The sequence below is a fragment of the Populus trichocarpa genome, chromosome 4, assembly GCF_000002775.5.
Source record: "Populus trichocarpa isolate Nisqually-1 chromosome 4, P.trichocarpa_v4.1, whole genome shotgun sequence".
Taxonomy (NCBI): Eukaryota; Viridiplantae; Streptophyta; class Magnoliopsida; order Malpighiales; family Salicaceae; genus Populus; species Populus trichocarpa.
Genome location: NC_037288.2, coordinates 8,557,796 through 8,580,942, shown reverse-complemented (window position 1 = coordinate 8,580,942; position 23,147 = coordinate 8,557,796). Strand labels below are relative to the sequence as shown.

General features: G+C 32.2%; 3 protein-coding genes across 4 annotated transcripts; 2 read left to right on the top strand and 1 right to left on the bottom strand.

Moving 5' to 3' along the window:
* The first annotated feature begins 4,998 nt into the window (after nt 1–4,998).
* On the top strand, nt 4,999–10,568 carry LOC7477428 (uncharacterized). 2 transcript variants are annotated; one of them, XM_024598640.2, is made up of 8 exons: nt 4,999–5,458; nt 6,207–6,251; nt 6,384–6,513; nt 6,812–6,869; nt 6,961–7,009; nt 7,245–7,342; nt 8,942–9,080; nt 10,293–10,568. In XM_024598640.2, the coding sequence occupies exons 1-8, from the start codon at nt 5,099–5,101 to the stop codon at nt 10,437–10,439; spliced, it is 1,026 nt and encodes a 341-aa protein (XP_024454408.2). In that variant the 5' UTR covers nt 4,999–5,098; the 3' UTR covers nt 10,440–10,568. The 2 variants fall into 2 exon arrangements, with proteins under 2 accessions (XP_024454408.2, XP_002305165.3); XM_002305129.4 differs by having other exon boundaries at nt 5,002–5,458; nt 6,807–6,876.
* A 1,627-nt stretch (nt 10,569–12,195) lies between these two features.
* LOC18097613 (40S ribosomal protein S7) lies at nt 12,196–14,504 on the top strand. Its single transcript, XM_006384131.3, has 6 exons — nt 12,196–12,329; nt 13,174–13,258; nt 13,348–13,421; nt 13,539–13,662; nt 13,895–14,077; nt 14,189–14,504. The coding sequence occupies exons 2-6, from the start codon at nt 13,184–13,186 to the stop codon at nt 14,306–14,308; spliced, it is 576 nt and encodes a 191-aa protein (XP_006384193.2). The 5' UTR covers nt 12,196–12,329; nt 13,174–13,183; the 3' UTR covers nt 14,309–14,504.
* Nucleotides 14,505–16,719: 2,215 nt separating this feature from the next.
* On the bottom strand, nt 16,720–20,578 carry LOC7456827 (mannose-6-phosphate isomerase 1). Its single transcript, XM_002305784.4, has 5 exons — nt 19,911–20,578; nt 19,509–19,676; nt 18,507–18,719; nt 17,995–18,261; nt 16,720–17,224 (listed from the first exon to the last, which is right to left on the bottom strand). Exons 1-5 carry the CDS (start codon nt 20,262–20,264, stop codon nt 16,904–16,906), a joined length of 1,323 nt encoding a protein of 440 aa, XP_002305820.1. The 5' UTR covers nt 20,265–20,578; the 3' UTR covers nt 16,720–16,903.
* Nucleotides 20,579–23,147: the final 2,569 nt, after the last annotated feature.

Genomic DNA, 23,147 nt, shown 5'->3' with positions numbered 1-23,147 from the left:
AATCAAATTGAATAAAATTATAAAACTCAATTATTGAACAACTCAATATTGAAGGATGCACAAAAAAAAAAGAAATTGAATTAAAAAAAGCAATGAAAGAAATTGTAGTCAACTCGGGTTAACTCACTAACCTTGTAATATAATGTTAAAGGGAGAAATTGACAAAAAAAATATTTTAAAAAAATTAAAAAAAGGAGACCCTAGTTAAATCGGGTTAACTTGCAAACTCCACGACCATAAGCATAAGATTAAGATAATCTCATAGAAAAGAAAACAAGAAAAAAAAAAGTTTGAAGGGCAATTCCTAATAAATCAAATGAGAAAATGTTTGAAGGGCAATTCCTAATAAATCAAATGAGAAAATGATGACTCCATAAAAACCAAATTGAATATATATATATATATATATATATTGTGATATCCCACATCGGAAGCAATCGTCCAGAGCCAGGGCTTTAGGAGTAGTGCTGGTCGCTAACCTGTTGAACGCGTTTTGGGGCATCAGGCTCAGAAGTGGGCTCGCGTCACCAAGAACAAAACCGAGAGGGCGGCAAGGCCCAAAGTGGACAATATACGACAGGTTGGGCCGAGTTATTATATTTGATATCAGAGCCGAGGACAGCTCGTCTTAAGGTGAAGGGATTGTGATTTCCCACATTGAAAGCGGGCGTCTAGAGCCAGGGCTTTATTAGTCGTTTTGGAGCCACGTGTGGCTGCCAAGAACAAATCTGTGAGGCCCGTGGGCCAAAGCGGATAATATCTTGCTAGTGGGATGGAGTGTTACATTTGGTATCAGAGCTCGGCTCACTAGCTGTCCGATGGTGCCGACGGGGTCGTCGGACTCCTTAAAGGAGGTGGATTGTAATATCCCACATTGGCGGGTGAGGACTTGGGGGAGGGCCTTATATGAGCATGCTCACCTTGACTAGTAAGACGCGTTTTGGAGCCATGTGTAGCTGCCAAGAACAAATCTGTGAGGCTCATAGGCCAAAGCAGACAATATCTTGCTAGTGGGATGTGGTGTTAAAATATATATATATATATATATATATATATATATATATATATATAATTGAAAAGGTAAAAAAAAAACTTGATTTGAGCATACTCGGTTCAAGATGCAAAATCTCTAACCCAGTCATGATGCCAGTGTAATCGCATTGGAAAGCAAACTGAATAAAATCATGAAACTTAATTATCAAATAACCTAATATTAAATGATAAATTTTTTTTAAAAAAAGCAATGAAAAAAATTATAATCAACCCGGGTTAACGTGCTAACCTTGCGACCATAAACACATGATCAAGATAACCCAATAGAAATAAAAGGGTAAAATAAGCACGAAGAACAATTTCCAATAAATAAAGGCTAAAATTTAATTACATAAATTTAAAAAATAACAACAATCAATTTGCGTTAACTTTTAAAACTAGTGATTATGGTCATGAATATAAGACCAACCCCATATAAGACAAATTATAAAAAATAACAAAACAAAACTAAAACAAATGATAAAAAAAACATCACCTTAAAGAAAAAGGGAAAAAAAACCATGGAAAATCAAACAAACATCTTAAACCCGGTCTAATCTTCGCAACCCGTGAAATGAAAGTAGAAAAAAAAATCTAAAGACCAATTCCTAATAAATCAAATGAGAACATAATAACTCCCTAAAAATCAAAATGAAAAGAAAAAGTGATGAAAAAAAAATTAAAGTCGATTGGGGTTAACAAACTAACCTCACAATCATGGACAACATAATAGCATGAAAGGAAAAGAAAAGTACGAAGATCAATTTTCAATACATCAAATATTGAATGATAAAATTAAAATAAATTAATTTTAAAAAAGGATAATAAAACACAAAAGTCTGCTTATGTTAACCTATGAAATTGATGACTCTAGTCATGAATCTGGGACTAACCTCATAGAAGACAAATCATTAAAAAAAAAAACAAAGCAAAACTCTAATCAAGAAGGGTAAAAAGAAAAACAACAATTTAAAAAAAAAGAAAAAAAACAAGTAAACTTTAGGAAGCCTTAAAAACTTGATTTAATCTCTAAAACTCATAACCTGTGAAATCCTAGACTCGGGTTCAATCAAAAAGCTTAATTCCCAACCACTTTAATTATGAAGGATGAAATTATGAAAAAAATATCAATTTAAAAAACTTGCCAATTAAAAAAAAATAAAGATTTAGGATCAAATTTGATAGAAAAAAAACCATAGAGGATGAAATTAAAAAAAATCTAAGAAATGATATCAAACAAAACAAATAGCAATAAAAAGAATGATGACCAAATTTAAAAGATTAAAAAATAAAAAGGGTGAAATTGAAAAATATTTGTAATTTTATAAATTATTCAAAATAAAAAAAATATTGGTCGAACAACCACGCATACATCGCCCGAAAGGCGTTGTGGCCATCCACTAGCTGGCAAGTGCATAGTACGCACCAATATTTTTTTAATAATATTTAATATGTAGTAAATTATAATCATGCCCTGAGTAAACTTCAAATTAAAAATAAAACCGATATAAAAGGATAAAAAAAAACCCTTGTGAGAGAGTTATGTTGATTTTATCTTTAAAGACATCAAAGCAATTACATTATTTTGAAAAAAAAAAAAACCAAAATGCCCTTCAGTGATAGGCATTATATTTTTTATTCCATGGTAAAATTAGTAATTTTTTATGTGCAATAAATAAAATGACTAATCTAACCCCATATAATTTGTAAAAGATAATTTTACCATGGTAAAAATATCACATTGTCTCCACTATCTAGTTCAAAGGCTTTATGGTTAAGGATCAATTTGCCATTGCACTATTATAATAAATAGTGTTATGAGTCTTGGTGAACATTAATTCCCTTAGTAGATTTAGATTTTTTTTTAATAGATCGTTGACCCACACTACGCTGCAAATCAGATCAAATTTTATTGAACATATAAAAGAAATATCTAGGCATTGCTAACGTTTTTCTAATATAAAAAAATTTAAAACCATGTGAAGGTTGACCCAATGTGACATGCGACTTAATGGATCCAAAGACAACCGGTAAAAACATAATTTGATTCATAAAAATTCAAGACAATATTTTTTTTAAATAATATTTAAAAGAAAACATATTCGATCGATTCGGGCCAATCCGGATTAACCTTTCAAAACTACCTGGATCATAAGACCATGATAATTCTATATAAAGTAAACAAATCAAAACAAATTACGAATCTTAATTCTCAATCAACCCAATGTTGAAGAATGAAATTTTAAAAAAATAATTAAAAAACAACAAAAAAAAATTAACTTGAGTTAACCTACTAAACCAGTGACCTAACTCATGAGATTTAGATAATCTTATAGAAAGTAAACAAACAAAATGACCTGAGTCAACTCGTATTAATCTGTCAAACATGCGATCAAGATCATGAAACTATGATAACCCCATAAAAAACGAATCAAAACAAATTATGAAGCTTAATTCTCAACCAACTCAATGTTGAAGGGTGAAATTAAAAAATAAATTGTCAATTAAAAAAAAACTTGAGTCAACCTACCAAACTCGTGACACTAGTTATGAGACCGAGCTAATCATGTATAAAAAAACCACAATAATTATGAATCCTAATATCCAATAAACTAAATATTAAAGTATAAAATTAAAAAAAGATATAGATTTAGAAGAAAAAAACTATTGAGATGAATAATATTTTTTGTGAGGTGATGCAAAGTAAAAACACCACCTCTTTTATTTTATACTATAAAATAATTTAATTTAATTAATCTGTTATAATAAATAACAATTATCAACAAAGGTTGTCAAAAATACTTTTTTAACTAAACACAACAAATACAATATAAACTCAAATTATAAAATCGTAAAATTATGAGTAATTTTTTTAACTAATTAAATATTTACAATTCCTGACAAGAAATTAAATTACATTAAAATCTAATAAAAAAGTCAACAACATTATAATCAATGAATAATCTAAGAGAGAGAGAGAGAGAGAGAGAGAGAGAGAGATGGTATGAATTAAGAAATTAATGATATGGAGAAATAAAATGACTCAGAACAAAACTTCCCAATACAGGGAGAATCACCGAATGGTATGAAATACACAAGACCCTGGTGACAACTTAGTTATTCCAATCACAACAAGTCCTTATAAATTTTTTTGGGGTTGCAAGCTAATGGGTCTAAACTAGTAATTAACTAACATAAGTTTAATAATGAAATAAACCTCTAAACAATGTCTAATGTGCCATAACAAACTCAAATTAAAAATAATTATTCAACATTAAATAAAAAAATAAAATAGGATAATAAAAACAAAGTCTTCATGCTAAAATTTCTTCATGTAGCCTGAATCTCTAATTTTCACACATTCTTAGCAGATTTCAGTCCTAATTTTAAACACGTCGTTCTCTCTCGTATGGATGAATTACTAAACCTACCATATATAGTTGTAAAGCTTGAGATGTCTAGTTTCCAGTTTAATTTTAATTGTAGCAAAATTTCACCACTCCATATATGTTCAAGACAGTACATCAAGGTTTAGTTTGACAAATTTGATAAAATTCATCTAGTAACTTTGACCATTTAAAATAATATGTTATCAAATTTTATTTGATCTGAAATTTTACCACAATATAGTTTCATGTATCTTGTATTTTCTTGTAAAATCACAGCTTAATTTGATATACAATTTGAAAGATATGTCCGATCTTATAAAATTGATTATAAAATATTTTAAAATTAATTTCAAATCTGATTATCATATTATAAATTTAATAAACTCGTAAAAGTATATCAGTTTTACTGATTTTACAGTAATTCAATCTGATTTTACTAATTATTAAATTTTTAGTTAGATTTTACATGTTATATATATATTCTTGTAAAATCGTATACGAACGAAATCACGATGATGACAACAACACTATCAGCTATTACAGGGGGCGAGTACAAATGGAAAGGGCAAAAGAACTGTGATAATAAAGATTAAAAAGAAAAATTAAAAAGGAGATTACAAAATCTTATCCATGAGTGAAAAACTGAAACTTTTGGTAGTTACCCAAGCTTGATAGCAATGGCTGCGTTTTCTCTCCTCTCCCTATTCCATCCAAACCCCTCAATCCCCAAAATGACCACAAAACCCCTTGCTGTCCTCAACAAAGCCTACAAAATGCAGGTCCCTTATGAGTTGAAGCAGGGGCAGACACGTATTTTCCACCAACTTCCATCTGGTCTGAACATGGAAGTGATTGAGCAAAAGGGTCGTGTTCTGGCAGACAAAGAAAACAATAGAAGACCAGGAAACAGTGAAAAAAACCCACCTTTGGTTTTTGTTCATGGAAGTTACCATGCTGCTTGGTGCTGGGCAGAGCACTGGTTGCCTTTCTTTTCAGGGTTTGGTTTTGATAGCTATGCTGTTAGCTTGTTGGGTCAGGTCTGTGTCTTTCCTTTCTCTCTCCCACAAATGTTTGATTTTTGAATTCTTGGTTTTTCAATTATTGTTATAATTTCTGTATTGAATGTGCCATTTTCTTGAAAATTTGATACCATAAGTTAGCGTATAAAAGATATGTATATCCTATATGGAAGAAAGGCTGTATTTTGGTGGAGCTTTATTCTTGTTGCTGTTTCTCTCTATCTTTTTTTTTTTATTATTTGCTTTGGTTGACTGTTGAGAAATGTGTGATGTGGGCAAAAAAAAAAGATATGTAAATCCTTTCCTCGTTATTTGGATCAATTAGTATAAAATTTACATGATTGATTAGTACAAAATCACGCGTTTTTTTTGACAATTTCTGTCCGGTTTAAGTGGGTTTTAACAAAAAGAGTTTGGAAGATTTGGAAGGAAAGGCATTTCTTCCTATGACTTGCAAGTAACCAAGCAATGATCTTACATTCAAACATCACCAAATTTCAAAACTATAAGTTCGTTGTCTCATACTTTTATGTCTGGCTTGTAATCTTTTTATTGTTTCATTCTTCTTCTTTTGAGATATAGCAATTCAGTCATTTATTGCTTAATGCCATCCCTGCTGTATGAGCTAGAAGAACCGTTTTCCTATCATATGCATTCGAAGGTGTTAATTATATAAGGGCATTGAGATGCAGTGGAACAAATACCTGGAATTATTATGATTGCCATTATAGCACTGATTAGGCATATGTTGCCTATGTTTATGCAGGGTGAAAGTGATGCACCAGCTAGTCCTGTTGCTGGTTCTCTTCAGGTAATTTAGCTCTTCACTAGAGATGATGAAGTCCTTCACAGACTTGGATGCTTTCCTTCTATATAATAATCTAAGATATCTCACTATTAAAATGCTTTTCTTATTTCATATTCATTTTCAAATCTGCAGTAGACACATGCAGGTGATGTAGCTGACTTCATCCAGAAAAAACTAACGTTTCCACCAGTCTTGCTTGGGCATTCATTTGGAGGGTTAATCATTCAGTGCTACATTGCAAATATAAGGAATAAACAAACTTTAGGTAATATCCATCTTCTGGTTGATTGATTCTTATATTCAAGATGGTTGGGGTATGTTTAGCATGATACATGATCAATAATATACTCATACCCTTCATGACAACACTGTCATGTGCATGTGGATCGAAACCTTAACATATACTTGATGAAATTAATTACATTTAAAAACAACAGTTGTTTCATTGTGATCAAGAACAAATATTTTTCATCAGAGTAATCTTCTCTGATTTATTGGTTTGAGAAAGTCCCCCTTCACTTGTACTTTAACTGCAATGCTCTTTGGGCTTCATTCTAGAAAAGAAAATGCTGTACCCAGATCTTGCTGGCGCTGTTCTTGTGTGCTCTGTACCGCCTTCAGGTAATAGGTATGTTCACATTTTATGATGGATTTACTTTTCGCTTACTTGAACATAACTGGCCAAACTGAAATTTTGATTGATACTTTCCAGCGGATTAGTGTGGCGTTATCTGTTTTCCAAACCTGTTGCTGCTTTTAAGGTATTTGCTTCAGGATTTTGAAATAGAAGATTAGTATGCCTCTTTAATATTTTTCTTTCCTCTTCAATATTGGAACCTGGATGTTGAAAAACTGGACTCATTACTTCAATTTAGACTTCATCAAAAACATGAGATCGGAATTTCTTCTCTTTATTTTCTTAACCCAAAGAGTAAGATTGGCTGATCAAATAAGTCTCTTCAAATAATAGATATGTTTATATGAACCCATAAGCAGGTGACACGCAGCTTGGCAGCTAAGGCTTTTCAAACTGATCTTTCACTCTGCAAGGAAACATTTTTCACATCAACCATGGAGGATCATCTGGTGAAACGGTTGGTTTATTAGCTCTTCTCCATGTTCTTATAACCTAGTCTACTCTTCATATTGTTCTATATGAAAAATGCACAATATACAACATATTTATGTGGTTTCATGCGTCTATGGTTTTGTTGATGTAAGCATATGGCCTGAAATTTACTTTGGGTTCAAAATTACTTTTTGCACGACCTAACTAGAGCTGGAAGCTTGCGTTATGTCAGGAATTTCTATTTCTTTTTAAAAACTTCAAACTCACATTTTTAAAAAGGTGTTAGCCTTAAAGGAAATGAATCAAATGATTTTTTTGCATAGCTTATTGACATCGCCAGTAGAAACATGCATATATCAATCAATTATGTTAGTGTGATTCAAACCAATAGTCCTTAGGGAAGCATTTGATAAGTATGACTTCTGCTCAGAAGTCCTTTCAGGATGCTCAAGACTGTCAATCAACATGTTATACCTCAGGGGTTGGCCAACTGAGCAAACTCAAAATTCATCTATGAATTCCTAGTTGTAAATACTGAATTGCCATTGAGAATGTGCCAAGTCATGACTATATTGAACATTTATGCATTTTTAGGGGAGTTTATAATGGAAATTTCATGTGCAATTTATCAAAGGCTAGGCTTTAGGTACTGATTTTTATGATTTTTGATGCCATATTTTGTGCTTTATTAATCTGTTATATAAATACTAAATATCTCCAATCAGCCGGAAGCAATGAAAATCATATTTTGAAAAAAAGAAGGATGTGTTATTTCCACTTCACTACTTGTGACTCCTACTTCACCATTTTATTAGTGAGTAATATGACCTGTATTGAATACATATCTTAATCACTTTATAATTTTAGATTCTATGATAAATTCATGTTTGTGTTTCGTTGAAAATAATAATAAGAAGAAAAAAGACTACACAAAAAAAACCTATATCTCAAGAATTTGTTTGCATCTTCAATTGATTCAAATTTTATACTTTATAATATATATTTTCTTAAATAATATATTTTGAAGAATCTAACTTGTCAAACAGTGATTGGTATTTATAATTACTATGAGTTTGAGTTCCTAATATATAACTTTAATGTTGAAATCAATACATTATAAAATAATACTATAAGATTAGTAATAATTTAGAATTTATAGTATATGTACGTTGATACTCAAAAATTTTAGGGTCGTGATTCATTGAATAACATATTCATAAAGATTGCAATGTCTACCAGCTCAATTTTAAGGGGAAAAAAAATATTTTACATGACTTGTATTTTTGGAAAATAAAGTCATAAATAATAAGCATAACTCCTTTTCTTATATACTCTCTAAAAATTAAATTCAAGAAGTACATTAAATGAAGCTATTTTAGTATTTATAATAAATAATGCAGTAGAAGTTACAAGTTCTGAAATGAGAATAACACCAACCAAAATTCAAATGCTAAGTTGCCAACCCCTAGAAATATAGCCATTTGCGAATTATTTTTTTTACCTTAACCATGCCAATTTAAAAGAATTTGTCCTCTCACATAGAGAGCTACATCCTTAAAAGTGCATCCATTTCTAGGTTTATTTAGTTGACCATCGAAGTTTGAGTCATTTTGGTTTCTTTCAGTTACCAAGCACTAATGAAAGAAAGCTCAAGAATGCCACTGTTTGATCTAAGGAAGCTTAATTCATCACTTCCAGTTCCTTCGGTGCTAAAATCATCTATTGAAGTGCTTGTGCTGGGAGCAAATGATGATTTCATAGTGGTAACTTCATATATAACTCAAGCAACTCATATCTTCCTATAAGTATTCAGATTTAATATGTTGAAATCGTTGGAGTGCCTTAGTATTCCTCTCTCATGTAAGTATTCAGATCTATTTCTCTGAAAAGGTACTGTGTTTCTCAATATGCTCCTTATCATTAGAGATAATCATAGTTTCTTATCATTACAGTGATTTTGTGGTTTTCCTTTATCCCTACAAATGGTTAGCCTGAGAAAGCACCTTGGTATAGTCTTTTTCCTCTGTATGTGATAGGGCAGGGTATGTTGTCTACATAGTGAAAAATCATGCATGGCATGAATCCAACCTCAAGAATTCTGGTTCAACCATTTCGGTGTTGCTGACTCCTTCAGGCCTCCAAGGATTCAAAAAAGGAAAAAGTAAAATAAAAAAAATAAAGTGAAAATTTCCGCAGTTGCTGCTTGTCTTAATTCGTTCTCTTTCTTATCTGATCATGGCATGTGTCACACCATCTATTCTATATTCAAAGCCGGATCCCATCCTTGGCAATGTCAGTTGTCATGTTTGTGTCTGAACTTCTGAGTGGGACCTTTCCTTGTGATGTTTTTCTTAAAGACATGTCAGGGGTGGAGATTCACTCTTAAAATGGTAAGGCACCAGAAGGGGCCATTCTTGATAAGGGCCATCCTTATTATACTGGAAAAAAAAAAACCTCCTTTGGTTGGTCTGAAGTCAAGACCAAAATCCCCATCACCTTGCTATGCTCAATGGCATCCTACTCCCTTGAAACCCAATTACATTTTTCTCCTCTAGCATCTTATGATTTAGCTCCCAAATTTTCTGTATCTTTGGCAAAGCATGCAGTTGCCATATTTGTGGCCTCAGCAATTCATGCATGAATCTAATTACCCTCATTATCATAGTGAAGTCTTTGAACAGTGATCGTCCTTTTTGGCAGAATAATCTCTGCTTCAATCTCAATGCTAGAGTTTTTCCAAATGGTATCATTTTATTGGTTTTGTAGGGATATATATATCCTGGCCATTCTAGACAATTTGCCTGAGAATTTCTTACCAAAAATCTTGCAGCTTCAACCCAGGAGAAAAATTGAATTGCCATTGTCCCAGTTTGGCTAGATCACTGCAATTTTCATTTGTTTGTAGTCTGGACCTATTTTATTGCTTGCGTTACCTCTAAGTAAGTTTATTGTTTATTGCTTGCTAAAATTTTCAGGACACTGAAGGACTCAACGAAACAGGCAGGTTTTATGGCGTATCACCAATCTGTGTTGAAGGGGTTGCCCATGACATGATGCTAGATTGTTCATGGGAGAAAGGTGCTAGAGCTATTCTATCATGGTTAAATTGTTTAAGCAGATAGGAGTTAGGACCATTGTTTGATTTTGCTCGACACTTGCTTATCTTGCAATAGAAAATTGTGTGGTTCTTAAAGCCATAATGAATTTCAAATAACAAAGAAAAAGAAAACTCAATTGTGGGTCTTATATCATTCTCCTTTGTGGTTACAACTATCATAGATTATACAAACGAATGGCATTAGGTCGTGATATCTCAGACCACATAAAATCCCACGTTAAACTGACGAAAACCTTGTATCCATTAGCCATTGCATGATTCCGTTATACTATATCGAACTCACAGGCTTCTAGCTATAGCAAAGTATGCCATCTTCTATGTCATTTTTCCATTGTTCTTAATCGTCTCGCCCATGGTGCTAGCTGAAGAAGACGAGGTCGTAAGTCCTTCACCTGAGCCCTTTCCATCATAGCCGGCAGCAGGGATTTATAAATATGGGGACCATTGCGCGAATGTAGCAGGCGAGGATGGTCGGAATGAGATTCTGGGTGGAACTTTGCTCGGAAAGCATGTTCTCTTGGTTCTTGAATGCTGAGAAAAAACAAACTTACTTGAGAGGCTAATGGGAAAGGCATGCAATGAGGCATTCAAGAAGATGGTTCTTGAATTTCCTGAGTTTTAAGCACTGAATCCAAATGCATATAAGCGGCCTCATCCAAACTTGGGTTGACCTGAAGCTTGATAAAATATTGATCTAAGAGAACTTTTAGACATTTCACTGACTCAGTTGACTGGTCAAACTCTGTTAAATTCAGGCCAGGTCAATGATATATATATAAAAAATACCTTGATATTATATAAAAAATACATTGATATTCCATTTGTGTTGCTTTGATTCCACCTGAACACATGAGCGACGACGATGCTTGAAAATAATGCCAAGTCAGAGATCCATATGTTAGCCACCAAGAGTAAGCTCAACGCATTCGTTTTATTTTTATTTTTATTTTTATTTTTATTTTGTACTAATCTCTTTCTTAAGAGAATTAAAGGGCTTGAATGCCACGATGAGCTATAAGAAGAAATAAATATGTTCAAAAGAAATGATCAAAGAAAAAATACAAGTTTCTTTCCAACATTCTCATCATAACCCCTTTAATTTTACAATAAATAAATAAATAAAAACAGCATTTTGCAATTTCTCCTCTTAAAAAAATATTCTAACCTTTTTGTGAGTTTTTTGTGGTTTTAAACATTTTATATATTTTATTTGATTTGTAAAAGCAATGAGAGGGAAAAAAATAAAAAAAAACGCAAAAAAAATAATAAAAAATCTTAAATTTAATTCACATCTTTAATTGTAATTTTAACTCAAAAAACACATCAATAAAATACCAAATAGTTAAAAAACAACCTTACAAAATTATCATTAGCACATATTTATCTCATTAACATTTAAAATATTCATAGAAAAATTATTTTTTTCTTAAATTCATAGATATAAGTAATGTACTTTTTATTTAAAAAACTTGCACATATTTTTTTACTGTAAATATGTGTATATTTTTATATCTTTATTTACTTCAATTACTATGTTAATTTGAATTTAAAATGGTAATGTCAATTTTTAGCTTCTATAAAAATCATAATAAGCTTATGTATTTTATAATTATTTAATTCAAATAACATAATAACAAGTTTATTACAACACAGCCCAATAATATATTATCAAATAATTTCCATCAGAATAGAAAAGAAAAAAATAGGAACAAATAGGCCCTATTTTACCGGCCCAAAGCAGAAATCAGCCCATATGTCTAAGCGAATCCTAACCGTCCAAAAAATATGTAACCCTAAATCTTTCTTATTAAACCCACACTTCATCTCATACCGTCGCTTCTCAGCAGCACCAGCACCAGCACCAGCACGTCTTCTTCTTCTCGTTGCTGCTTTGGTAAGCTTCAAAGAATTCAATGTGCTCTCTTTAATTTCTCTTTTTATCAAACTCTTAATCTGAGATTTTTACCTTTTTATGTATTTGCTTGTAGCGATTCTTTTAGCTTCGTTGTTTTGTTATCTTGTTCACCAACTGTTTTCTTATATGGGTGCGTTTTGTCTCCGAAGCAAATGGGTAGCTTTTATTTTCTCTTACTTTGCACTTATTTGAGAGATTAAAGATGCTGTCTAGCGTGTGCTTTTGTGTGCATGTACAGTATAGAAACACTAGATTAGGCTGATGCATTAACCTTGTCTCTTGAATTTGTGTGCTTAGATTTGATGGTTTTTTTGTGTGCAATGTAATCGGTTTGCTAGTAAATCGAGTAGAGAGGGTATAGAGGAGAAGTGAGAATGGTTTTTAAGATGATAAAAAATGGAAGTTTTTTCGTAATGCATGAGTTGTCTGGACTGGTTCTTGGTTTGTTGTGCTTTCGGCATGTATTTGTTAGCTACGCTACTAATAGTGAATTTTTTTTTAAATTTCTGTCTCTTTAAAACCCTTGGTAGCTTACCATCTGTTTGCTGCAAGGCGCTGAAAAGTTTGGAGTTAGGTCTACCTTTTGGTGGGATATCTATACAACTTTGTGGGATTCATCATTCATTGATGTTTTGTTCTCCAACTCCTGGTTCATTTCTGAAAAACAAAATTGAAGGGATCTTACCTATCGATGCATGACAGGAAATTAGGTGGCCATTAGGTTGACAACTCGTAAAAGAATATGGTGATAGCTATTATGGTGAATTTGAATTGACAATTCTAGTTTAGTTATGGAATGTAATCTCTTGCTGTTGCTAAGTAGATCTGTGAAGATGTACACTACAAAGAAGAAGATCCAAAAGGACAAGGATGCTGAACCAACTGAGTTTGAGGAGACAGTTGCCCAGGTTAGCTCCTTAGGTTTCTATCTGATTACTTGCATTCCTGGCTTAAATGAGTCAATTGTGATGAAATCTAAATGCTTTTTCTTCTGTAGGCATTATTTGACTTGGAAAATACCAGCTCAGACCTGAAAAGTGATCTAAAAGATCTCTTTATAAATTCTGCGGTGTAAGTACACTATTGTATGCTTGTTATATGCAAAACTTTTCATTCTTTTCTTTCAATTTTCTGTTTCCCTTTTGGTGCCTGGTCTATTTGCTAAATTTTAATTTTGTAAATTTGCAGTCAAATAGATGTTGCTGGAAACCGCAAAGCTATTGTCATTTATGTTCCCTATAGACTGAGGAAAGCTTATCGCAAGGTTCATCTTCGCCTTGTTAGAGAGCTGGAGAAAAAGTTCAGTGGGAAGGTAACATCTTCTCAGATTCTTAGTTTTCTACATGTGTAATTGAGAGGGGGCCTGTTGTAAAGTCTTGAACTTGCAACTAGTAGGCTGCTGGTTTCATTCCTTAGAATAAGGCGCTCAGCATTTGCAGTTTTTAATCTTGGATAATATACAAGTCAATCCCGGTTTCAGTTGAATATATATTTGAATCTGAACTCTGAGTCATGTTTCATATGCTTCTCTTATAATCCGGCAGGATGTTGTTCTGCTTGCTACCCGAAGGATCGTGCGTCCACCAAAGAAAGGCTCTGCTGTTCAGCGTCCCCGCTCCCGCACCCTAACTGCTGTGCATGAGGCCATGCTTGAGGATTTAGTGTATCCTGCTGAGATTGTTGGAAAACGCACCAGATACAGGATTGATGGATCCAAAATTAGCAAGGTAACTTGGACACTAGTCAAAAGGAACAGAAAATTATAGATGGAACTGTATGCTCTGTCACCATAATCTCTGCTTTTCTCATGAAATCGCATTTTGTTTTTATTGTCTCAGATCTTCTTGGATCCCAAGGAGCGCAACAACACCGAGTACAAGCTAGAATCATATGCGGGAGTTTACCGGAAGCTTACAGGAAAAGATGTGGTTTTTGATTTCCCGGTAACAGAGGCCTGAAGAACTGTTGATGAGTTTTTGTAATGTTATTCTATTCAAGAGTTCTATAACTGGAGGCAGATAGGATACTATTTAAAATTTTGTCTCTTGAATTTGATTGAATGTCATTTGAATAGGACACGTTTCTTCAAGGTTTCTTTTACCATGCACTTCTGAGTTGACTTCCTATGGATTCTTATGAAAAATTTCTTACGCATCGGTGCTGGTGGTTGTAGAACATGTTACACTTGGTTGTTTTTCACGTGCTTGTATTAATATTATATATTTTTTAAATTTTTTAAAATTAATTTTTGATATCTTTAATTTTATTTTTTTTTACAAATATAGGTAAAAAAAAGTCTGTTAATTTTTATATAAAAAAAACTCCAATCAAAACAAAAGGCAACTCAACTTTTTGATAAATGTTTTTAAAAAAAGTCAAACTCATTTCGTTTTGTCAATTTTAACTTGATTTTTCTTTAAAAAAAAAGGAGAGATAAGTCAGCATTGTTGAAAGTTAAAATAATGTTATTTTAAAAAGAAAACAAAAAAAAAAGTCAACATTGTTATCTTGTAAAAGTCAAAATAATGTTATTTTGAAAAAATGAAATAAGTCATTTGTTTTGACAGGTTGATTTTATAACTATGATTATAATTATATTATTTCTTTTCTCATGTATTGTATTAGGATCCCATGTTTCATATAAACTACAAGTAATATACTCAATCCAAAGGTAGAAACACTGTAGCTACCATTCCCTTGCCTACTTTAGGATTTGAGTTTTTTTTTTTTTTTTTATGCGTGTATGCAAATTATCCAAGAATATTCAATATCAATATTATGCTATAGTTAAAAACAAAATTGAAATAACAAGTTAAAATTAGTAAAAATAAAAATATTATTTCTTAACTATGTATGCAAAGGCATTTTTGTTATTTTACTATGGTTTTTTTGTTATTATTACATGAGATCAGAGGGATAATTGGATTTTTTAATATATATAATATTATTTCTATTAAAAAGTAGCTACACATACAGTAAAAGAGTGTTGCTTGCACCTTTAAAGTGGCGCGTGAGGCACTAAAATAAACCTAAATGTTGCTGGTTGAGCTTTGATCACATGTTTTTTCTTTTCTATCTCTTTTCACTCTTTCCTCTTAGATAAATAATTATTTGTTTGTTGAGTTAAATTAGATCCTCATTCTTTTGAATGTAATATATTTGGTTTTAAATCATTTACTGAGTTAATTATTTTTTAATTTCATCCCTTGACATTTTATTTTTATATCAAATTTGTTATCATTCTTTTAATTGCAATGTATTTGGTCTTTAATCATTTTATGAGTTAATATTTTTCAATTTCATCCCTTGATATTTGATTTTTATATCAAATTTGATTATTATTATTTTGATTGTTATGTTTAGTTTTTCTTATCATTTTCTTAATTGAAATTGGTTTTTTATGTGTCAAATTTGATTCTTGTTCTTTTCAAATCAATTTTTTTTCTTTTCTATTTTTTCTATTTTTTTCAAGTTTGTCCCCTGTTATTTTGATTGGTTGAGAATCTTACGTTGTTATTTTTTTGGATTTATCTTTTATGCTATGATTCATCTTAATGATCAGTGTCATAAATTCTGAAAGTTGGACTGGATTGGCTTCGATCATTTTTTATTTTTTTATTTCATCCATGATCATTAGGTTCATTAAAAATTAATCTTCTTTGTTTTTTTATACATTTTTTCTATAGAGTTATCCTAATATCATATCTCGAGTCATGGATTCAAAATGTTTACTAGGTTTGACTCGCACGACCAGAATCTTAGATTTGTTTTCTAAAAAAAAAACATATTTGCATTATCTTGATATATTTTCTTTGATGAAAAAAAAACACGGGATACCTATCTAGTATAAACTATGATAAATTTATGATTGCTTCATGTTACTTGTTATAGAGGACATTTGAGACTGTTTGGCTGTGCGTTTCAACCTGCGTTTCGCCAAATTTTGATTTTGATTTTTTTTTGCTAAAATTAAGTGCGGTTTGTACTTTTTGGATCATTTTGATGTGCTGATGTTAAAAATAATTTTTTAAAAATAAAAAAACATCATTAGCATGTATTTCAGCACGAAAAATTATTTGAAAAGCAACCGCTACCACACTGCCAAACATACTCTTAGACACCAAAAAAGTGAAGTAGAAGAGATAGAATAAGTTACTGGGACATCTAAAATGGTCTCATAAAAATTCTAAATAAAAAGCTAGTTATAGAAAAGATAAAACCCAAAATGATGTTGAGAACAAACTCACTTACCCCCAGCCAAGCCTCTACGAGTAAAATCTCCTGTGCTATACTGTAAAATACCATCCTTGTGCACCACAAGGTCCTCGGAGAAGAGTTGAAAATTGTTTGCTTTTTGGCATCAGCATGATGAACCAAATTGAAAATAGTATATGTGATTATGATCCTATAACTTTCACTATACGTTTGTTGCATTTACATGCTAAGTTCGGATATCATATTACATATAATATAATACATATAAATATAATCTTGAAAATAAATAGTACAAGGCATGAGAACTGAATCAATCCTAAAACTGAAAGCTGCAGTGTCTACCACCTCAAGGTTTGAAAGAATCTGCTATTCACTCCTGCCCTATACAGATGCAACTCAGATGCAGTTGATACGCTGATTTCAGAGTTGGCAGGTGCAAAGAGGACATCTCCCTCCATAACTACATCTTTGGATGATCCTGTGCACATTGCACCGTCGCCAACCATGACAAGAAAAATGGATGGACCTGGAATCGCGGGAAATACTGTTGATGCCCCTCTTGGAAGAATGCAGCGATCAACCTCAAATTCATCAAAAGGTGGAAGGTATCTTGTTATATATGGACTCAAAGGAAATCCTTTTAAGATTTCAGGGAAGCCCTGGATCAGAACCAGCATCATCATTAATGATTTTGCAACAAAAAGTTGCTAAGACAGAGCTACTAAAAGCAAATTTAGGGGAAAAAAAATCTCCCCTGCATTCTAAAAGCTTAAGTTCCTTTCTTGTCTTTATGAAAAATGACAACAGTATTGTCTTTTCTTCAATGTGTGTAGATGCATGCTGATGCAACACTATCCACAGCAGAATTTTATTGATTCTTAAGCCGAGGTCAATGAAGAGCAACGAGTGAATAAACAGCACATGACTACAACAGAGCAATCAAACTTCAATTGTTAATTTGTGCAACCCATCACAATCTGATGAAGATTTACTGACGACTCATGGCCAATCTCCTTTCCATTGGCTAATAACAAAATGAGTGCCCAGTTGAAAAGGAAGGCCCAGGTTCTAACACAGAGAAGGTGTCATAAGATAATATTCTTCTCTGTAAAAATTTCCTGTTTTTGCTACTAAAAAGTACATTTCTACAGAGTAATCACAGAAATTCGTTCCTAAGATATATTAATGTCCAGTAATTAAAACTGTTATGCCGAGAAAATTTCCCATCCTGTTCTTTTGGCCCTTTCTAATAAATGACTTTTTTAAAAATGCAAGGCATATGGTTTCTGGAGTATTACATGCTACAGGTGACTGCAAGGCATTTGATTTAAAAAGCCCAACATATTTATCAAATTTAAACAAAAAATAATGCAAATTCACACACATATATATTTTTTAAATGAAGTACATACATGCATGAATTTATTACCTGTTTGTATGTGAGCATGGAACAAAGAGTTTGAATATCCCGGAGCTTGGGTGTAAGACCAGCCCGCACAACATTGTCTGAGGTTGCCATGCATTCTATACACTCACCGTATAGATATGCATGGGGTTCATTTGCCCCGAGATACAAAGCTTCACCAGAATTGAGCTTCACATAATTAAGAAAGAAGGCTGATATGACACCAATATCAGCTGGATATTGCTTTTCTAACTGCAAGACCAACTGTTCCTTTCCTGTCAATTGTCTTATCTGACAGATAAAAAAGTTGAGGTGTTAAATCAAGAGCATGACAGAAAATCAAGAATGATATAGCTTAACAAGTCATTAATAAAATACTCTACTGCAATTCTTTTGTTATCATTTTTTTATTCATGAAAGAAACACTCAACATGAATGCTTTTAACCCTAAATGCAAATCTATTACACATGTCAAGTCACGGCATTCAGATCACCTTACTAAGCAGGCATCTTTAATCAAGAAAATCTCAACTAACCTTGCTTTCCATATACAATCTACTTTTTAATTTTGATATTGCTTCAGCCGTGATCTCTTGGCTCGCTGACATGAGTTGGGTAAAAGCTGATCTCAGAACAGATTTTACTTTTTCCTCATGATCTTGCTCATGGATTTGCAAGACTTGGTTTGCTTCCGCACTGCCAACCACTTCTACTATCTCAGGAACATCTCGAAGCACACCTTTAAGCTCCTGGAAAATTTATCAATTTGCTTCGATTGAATGAAAAAATGGATATGGCTTCAACAGATTTATTAATAAAAAAGACATTAAAAATATGCATGTCGAGATGCAATAAACAAAGTCAAGGTTGTTAGAAGAAAGTAATGGTGACCTTGATCGACTGAGAAAAACACCGATGCCTATTCAGATCTAATCGATACAAGATAGATAGATTTCACCCTCATTTTCTTTGGATTAATAAGTTCCCAATTAACATTGAGAAGTCATGGGTTTTCAATATGCCTGCAGTCTGCAGTAACCATTTCCTGTTCAAGGCTTCTTTTAAAAATGCATGCTTTATAAGGCGAAGGAGAAGTTTGTTGATGACTGGTAATTCTCTCGCAACTTTAAGGAACCCAAAAGGGCAGCAATAAAGGATAAGGAACTCAAAAGTATCCCATCATCTTAGCGATGCAATCCAGACAAGTTGTGGTCACATGATATTAAGAATCGCCAGACTGATGATTATTACAGTTGAGAGCCACATTGTTCTAGCCCATTAGAAATATTAATAACAGGAATTACCAAGAGATACGGGTTAAGTTATGGTAGAATCACATCCATTTGATTGAATCTTTAGATTTCTCATAAAATGAAAAATAAACAATTTAAGGAGCCTATGTGCTTCTCATGCATCAGAATGACCTCTAAAACTCCTTCAATGCCAACCAAGATTCACAACACTACCAATACACAAAAATCAACTCGAAGAATTTGCGAATTAGATAAATGCAAGAAAGATAGGGATCAATCGAGCACCCCAATACTGATAAAACCACAGAGGGCCTCAAACTCTGTTATGGCTAAAGCCATCTCGGGCTTATGATTGTCATCCTTATAACGATTTGGCTGCAACTTGTGTAGAACTTTTGCCAATTCCTTGTCTGGGTGAGCCTGAATCGACAATGCTTTTGCCACAGAAAGTACCTATCAGACACCAAACTTTGAAAATCAAATTGAAAACATTCGATCAAAACACAGTGAATTTTTTTTTTTTAATCAAACACATATAAAGAAGTTAGTCTAATATACAGACACAAAAACCACAACTCATCCTAATCATAAAAGAACCAATTAAAAAAAATCATACTCGTGACTCAACCAAAACATAAATTCAAACACAACACAAACAAAATCATACAAGAAAAAAAAAGATTGTACCTTGAACAAGAAAGGGAGATCACAACCCCACTTATCCAAAACTCCATCACCAAGCACATTAGGATTCTTAAGAATCCATTCTTTCAAACCCATACTCCCGGACCCAATTGAGTCGCCATTCTCCACACCACTTTCCACCACAAAAGAAGGCCCAGAACCATGTGTACCCATCCAAAACTCAGCAAAAGGCTTCTTCTTTTCCAATTCTATATCAGACCCAGAATTCAATTCATATAGCCTTGCAACCTCAGACCCCTCTGTCCCTTTTTTGCCCCAATCATAGTTTTGAACTGAACATCTCAGTCTCTTCAGTCCTCCTCCTCCATGATGGTTCTTCTCCAATCCAGTCTCCATTGAATCAAAGACAAGACCTTTACTATATTATATGAAACAAAAAGAATGAGACTTCAAAGATGTGAATATAGCAAATGCCATGAAGAAAAGGGTGTGTGTATATAACAGATATTGCTGGTTTTTGAAGTGTTGGAAAGGGTAAAAAGAGAGAGGGAAACAAGTTGAGAAAGAGAAAGAAAAGGAGACTTGAGAGAAAAGATAGAGGAAACCGCATGTAGTGGGGTCTGATCTGACTACCAGTTTTCATTCCCTTCCCTTCCTGTTTAGTTCCTAACTCTCAAGATTTTCTTTCTTCTTCAGCACTTTCTGTTTTGTCAGCATATAATTAATGAGCGTGTTCTTGAAATCTCTCACTTGATATTGATATTAATTGAAGTACAAATTAATTCTATAATATTTTTTAATCATAAATAAAATATTGGACAATTAAATAAAATATTAAATAAAAGAAACATTTGACCAAAAAAAAAAAGCATAATTTTAATACGTAAAAACTAACTAGAAAAAAATCCATAAAAATTAAAAATATAACAACTTAACAGATTAATTCAGAATAAGTTTTAAAATAACATATATTTTTTAAAATAAGAATTAAAAAATCAATCACGTTGGTTTGGCGTGGAATGAGTAAAATTGCCAAGTTTCTATGGGCATAGGGACATAAAACCCGATCAACGCCATGTGAATTGGACACAGCATCACCATCCCATGAGGAGAATATCCAAGCCCCCCAATTTATTAAAATTTAATGCCTGTCCTTTTCTTCTACACTAAGAATTTTTGTAGTTATCATTTCCATTTCTTATAATGCTTTCACGTTAATTAATATATGAATAATGTTTGACTTCAATAGTGTTTTGTCTTAATTTAACATTTTCTTGCATCAATTTCAGTGAAAAAAAAAAATTAGTTTTATTTAAAAGTAATAAAAGGACCTCTTGCTCTTGTATTATACGTGCCCAACAATTTCAGGCTTTTATAAGAGTATAATTAAAGTTCCCTTTTAAAGTATTTTTATTTTAAAAATAATATTTTTATTTTATTTTTAATATTAGTATATTAAAATAATTTAAAATTTAAAATTTTATGAAAAGTCTGTGCAATCGTAATCCTGAAGAAGCACTTCCTTGGTACATTCTTTCTACAACATGACTTCTTATCCGTGGATTGTTCAATCCATAGTATCAATTTTGACGAGCATCCAAGCTCAATTCATAAGAAATATATTGTCAAAATTGTTGTTTTGAATTCCGATTCTATCTTTGAAATTACAAGAATAAGATGCTTCTTACTAGCATGAGATTTACGATAAAATAAGAAAAGGTCCTTGGACCACCAATAATAGAATAATATAAGGTAAAGAGTTGATACAAGTTGGAGAAGGTTCCACCAGAAACTAATAATAATAATAAAAAACCAAGATAATATAATCCCATACCATTGTGATCTCAAATTCGAGTTACGTGTTTGCTAATATGATGGTCACTAAAGACTTACATGGTCGTTAATTTTAGGATTCGTGGGATTAGTTGAGGTGCACGCAAGCTGACCCGAACACCCACATTAATTAAAAAAAACAAGATAATATAATCTCAAACCATCAACTTTAGTATTGGATATCATACATGTTAATTATTTACACTTTTATTATTGCATAATGCGCCGGTGCGCATACATGCAAAATCTAAAACGATTATTTATTTGATCATGGAATTATAAATATATCAATTAGATTAAATCACAAAAAAATTATTAAAAGGGGAGAGAAAATATATAAAACACCCATATAAAATTGATAAAAATAATGTCAAAATTCAGAATTGTTTCCCAACAATAGGATTTGGATATTTTTATCGCCTAATACTTGGATAAGAGAGAGAGGGAGAGGGGTAAATTCATAGTTTTATGATTGTAAAGGCAACTAAGATGTACTAAAATGAAACAATATGCAATATATGGGGACTTGAAAGAATTTAATCCGTCAATTATTATACGCGTCAACCATACCGCTTGAGCAAAGTTATATGTTTTGCACACGGGAAATTCGCAGGACATTTGTGGACGGAATGGACGTCGGGCCACGGATGCCAACGAAGCTAAGATCCACTTTTTGTGTTGTTCACTCCACTAAACGAATAGAATCCACAATATTATAAATTCCTTTTTCTTCCCTTCTTTTTCTTCTAAAAAGTTATTATTATCCCATGTTCTAACTTTAGATAACATTCGTTATTATCCCCAATATAACAAAGATAAGATACAAAATAAAATTGAGATAAAATTATATTTAGTAGAAATATATACAATAATTATTTTTTATCTTGTTTAGTTATAATGGACAAGACATAATAAAATATAAAAAAATTTATTTCATTTTTAATATGTGTTGTTATCAAACTTACATATTTTAAAAAAATTATTTTTTTTACTTTAGTTTATATCAAGTGTTGAAATTGATAATATTATAATAATTCTAGTTACAAGACCTGACATAACTTGACAAATTGATCTGAGATCTGAATAGGTTTGAGTTTAAAAAAATAGAAAAGAATTAACTAGACCTGATACAGTAAAATACCCAGGTCAACTCGGGATAAAACACGAGTGAAAAACCCGTTGATTTTTTTGAAAATAAAAATAAAAATCTTGGGTTAGCCGAGTTAACTCTCCCGACCTATGACTCGAACCTTGTCTCGGGTTGACTACCGAGTCAGGTTTTAAAACTACGATAATAATAACTTTTATTCTTACACTAACTCGGTTAACTCTCATGATCCATGACCGGGACCTTGCCTCGAGTTGACTCTCGAATTAAGTTTTAAAACTATGATAATAACCACTTTTATTTTATGTTGACCGGGGTCGGTTAATCCTCCTGAAACA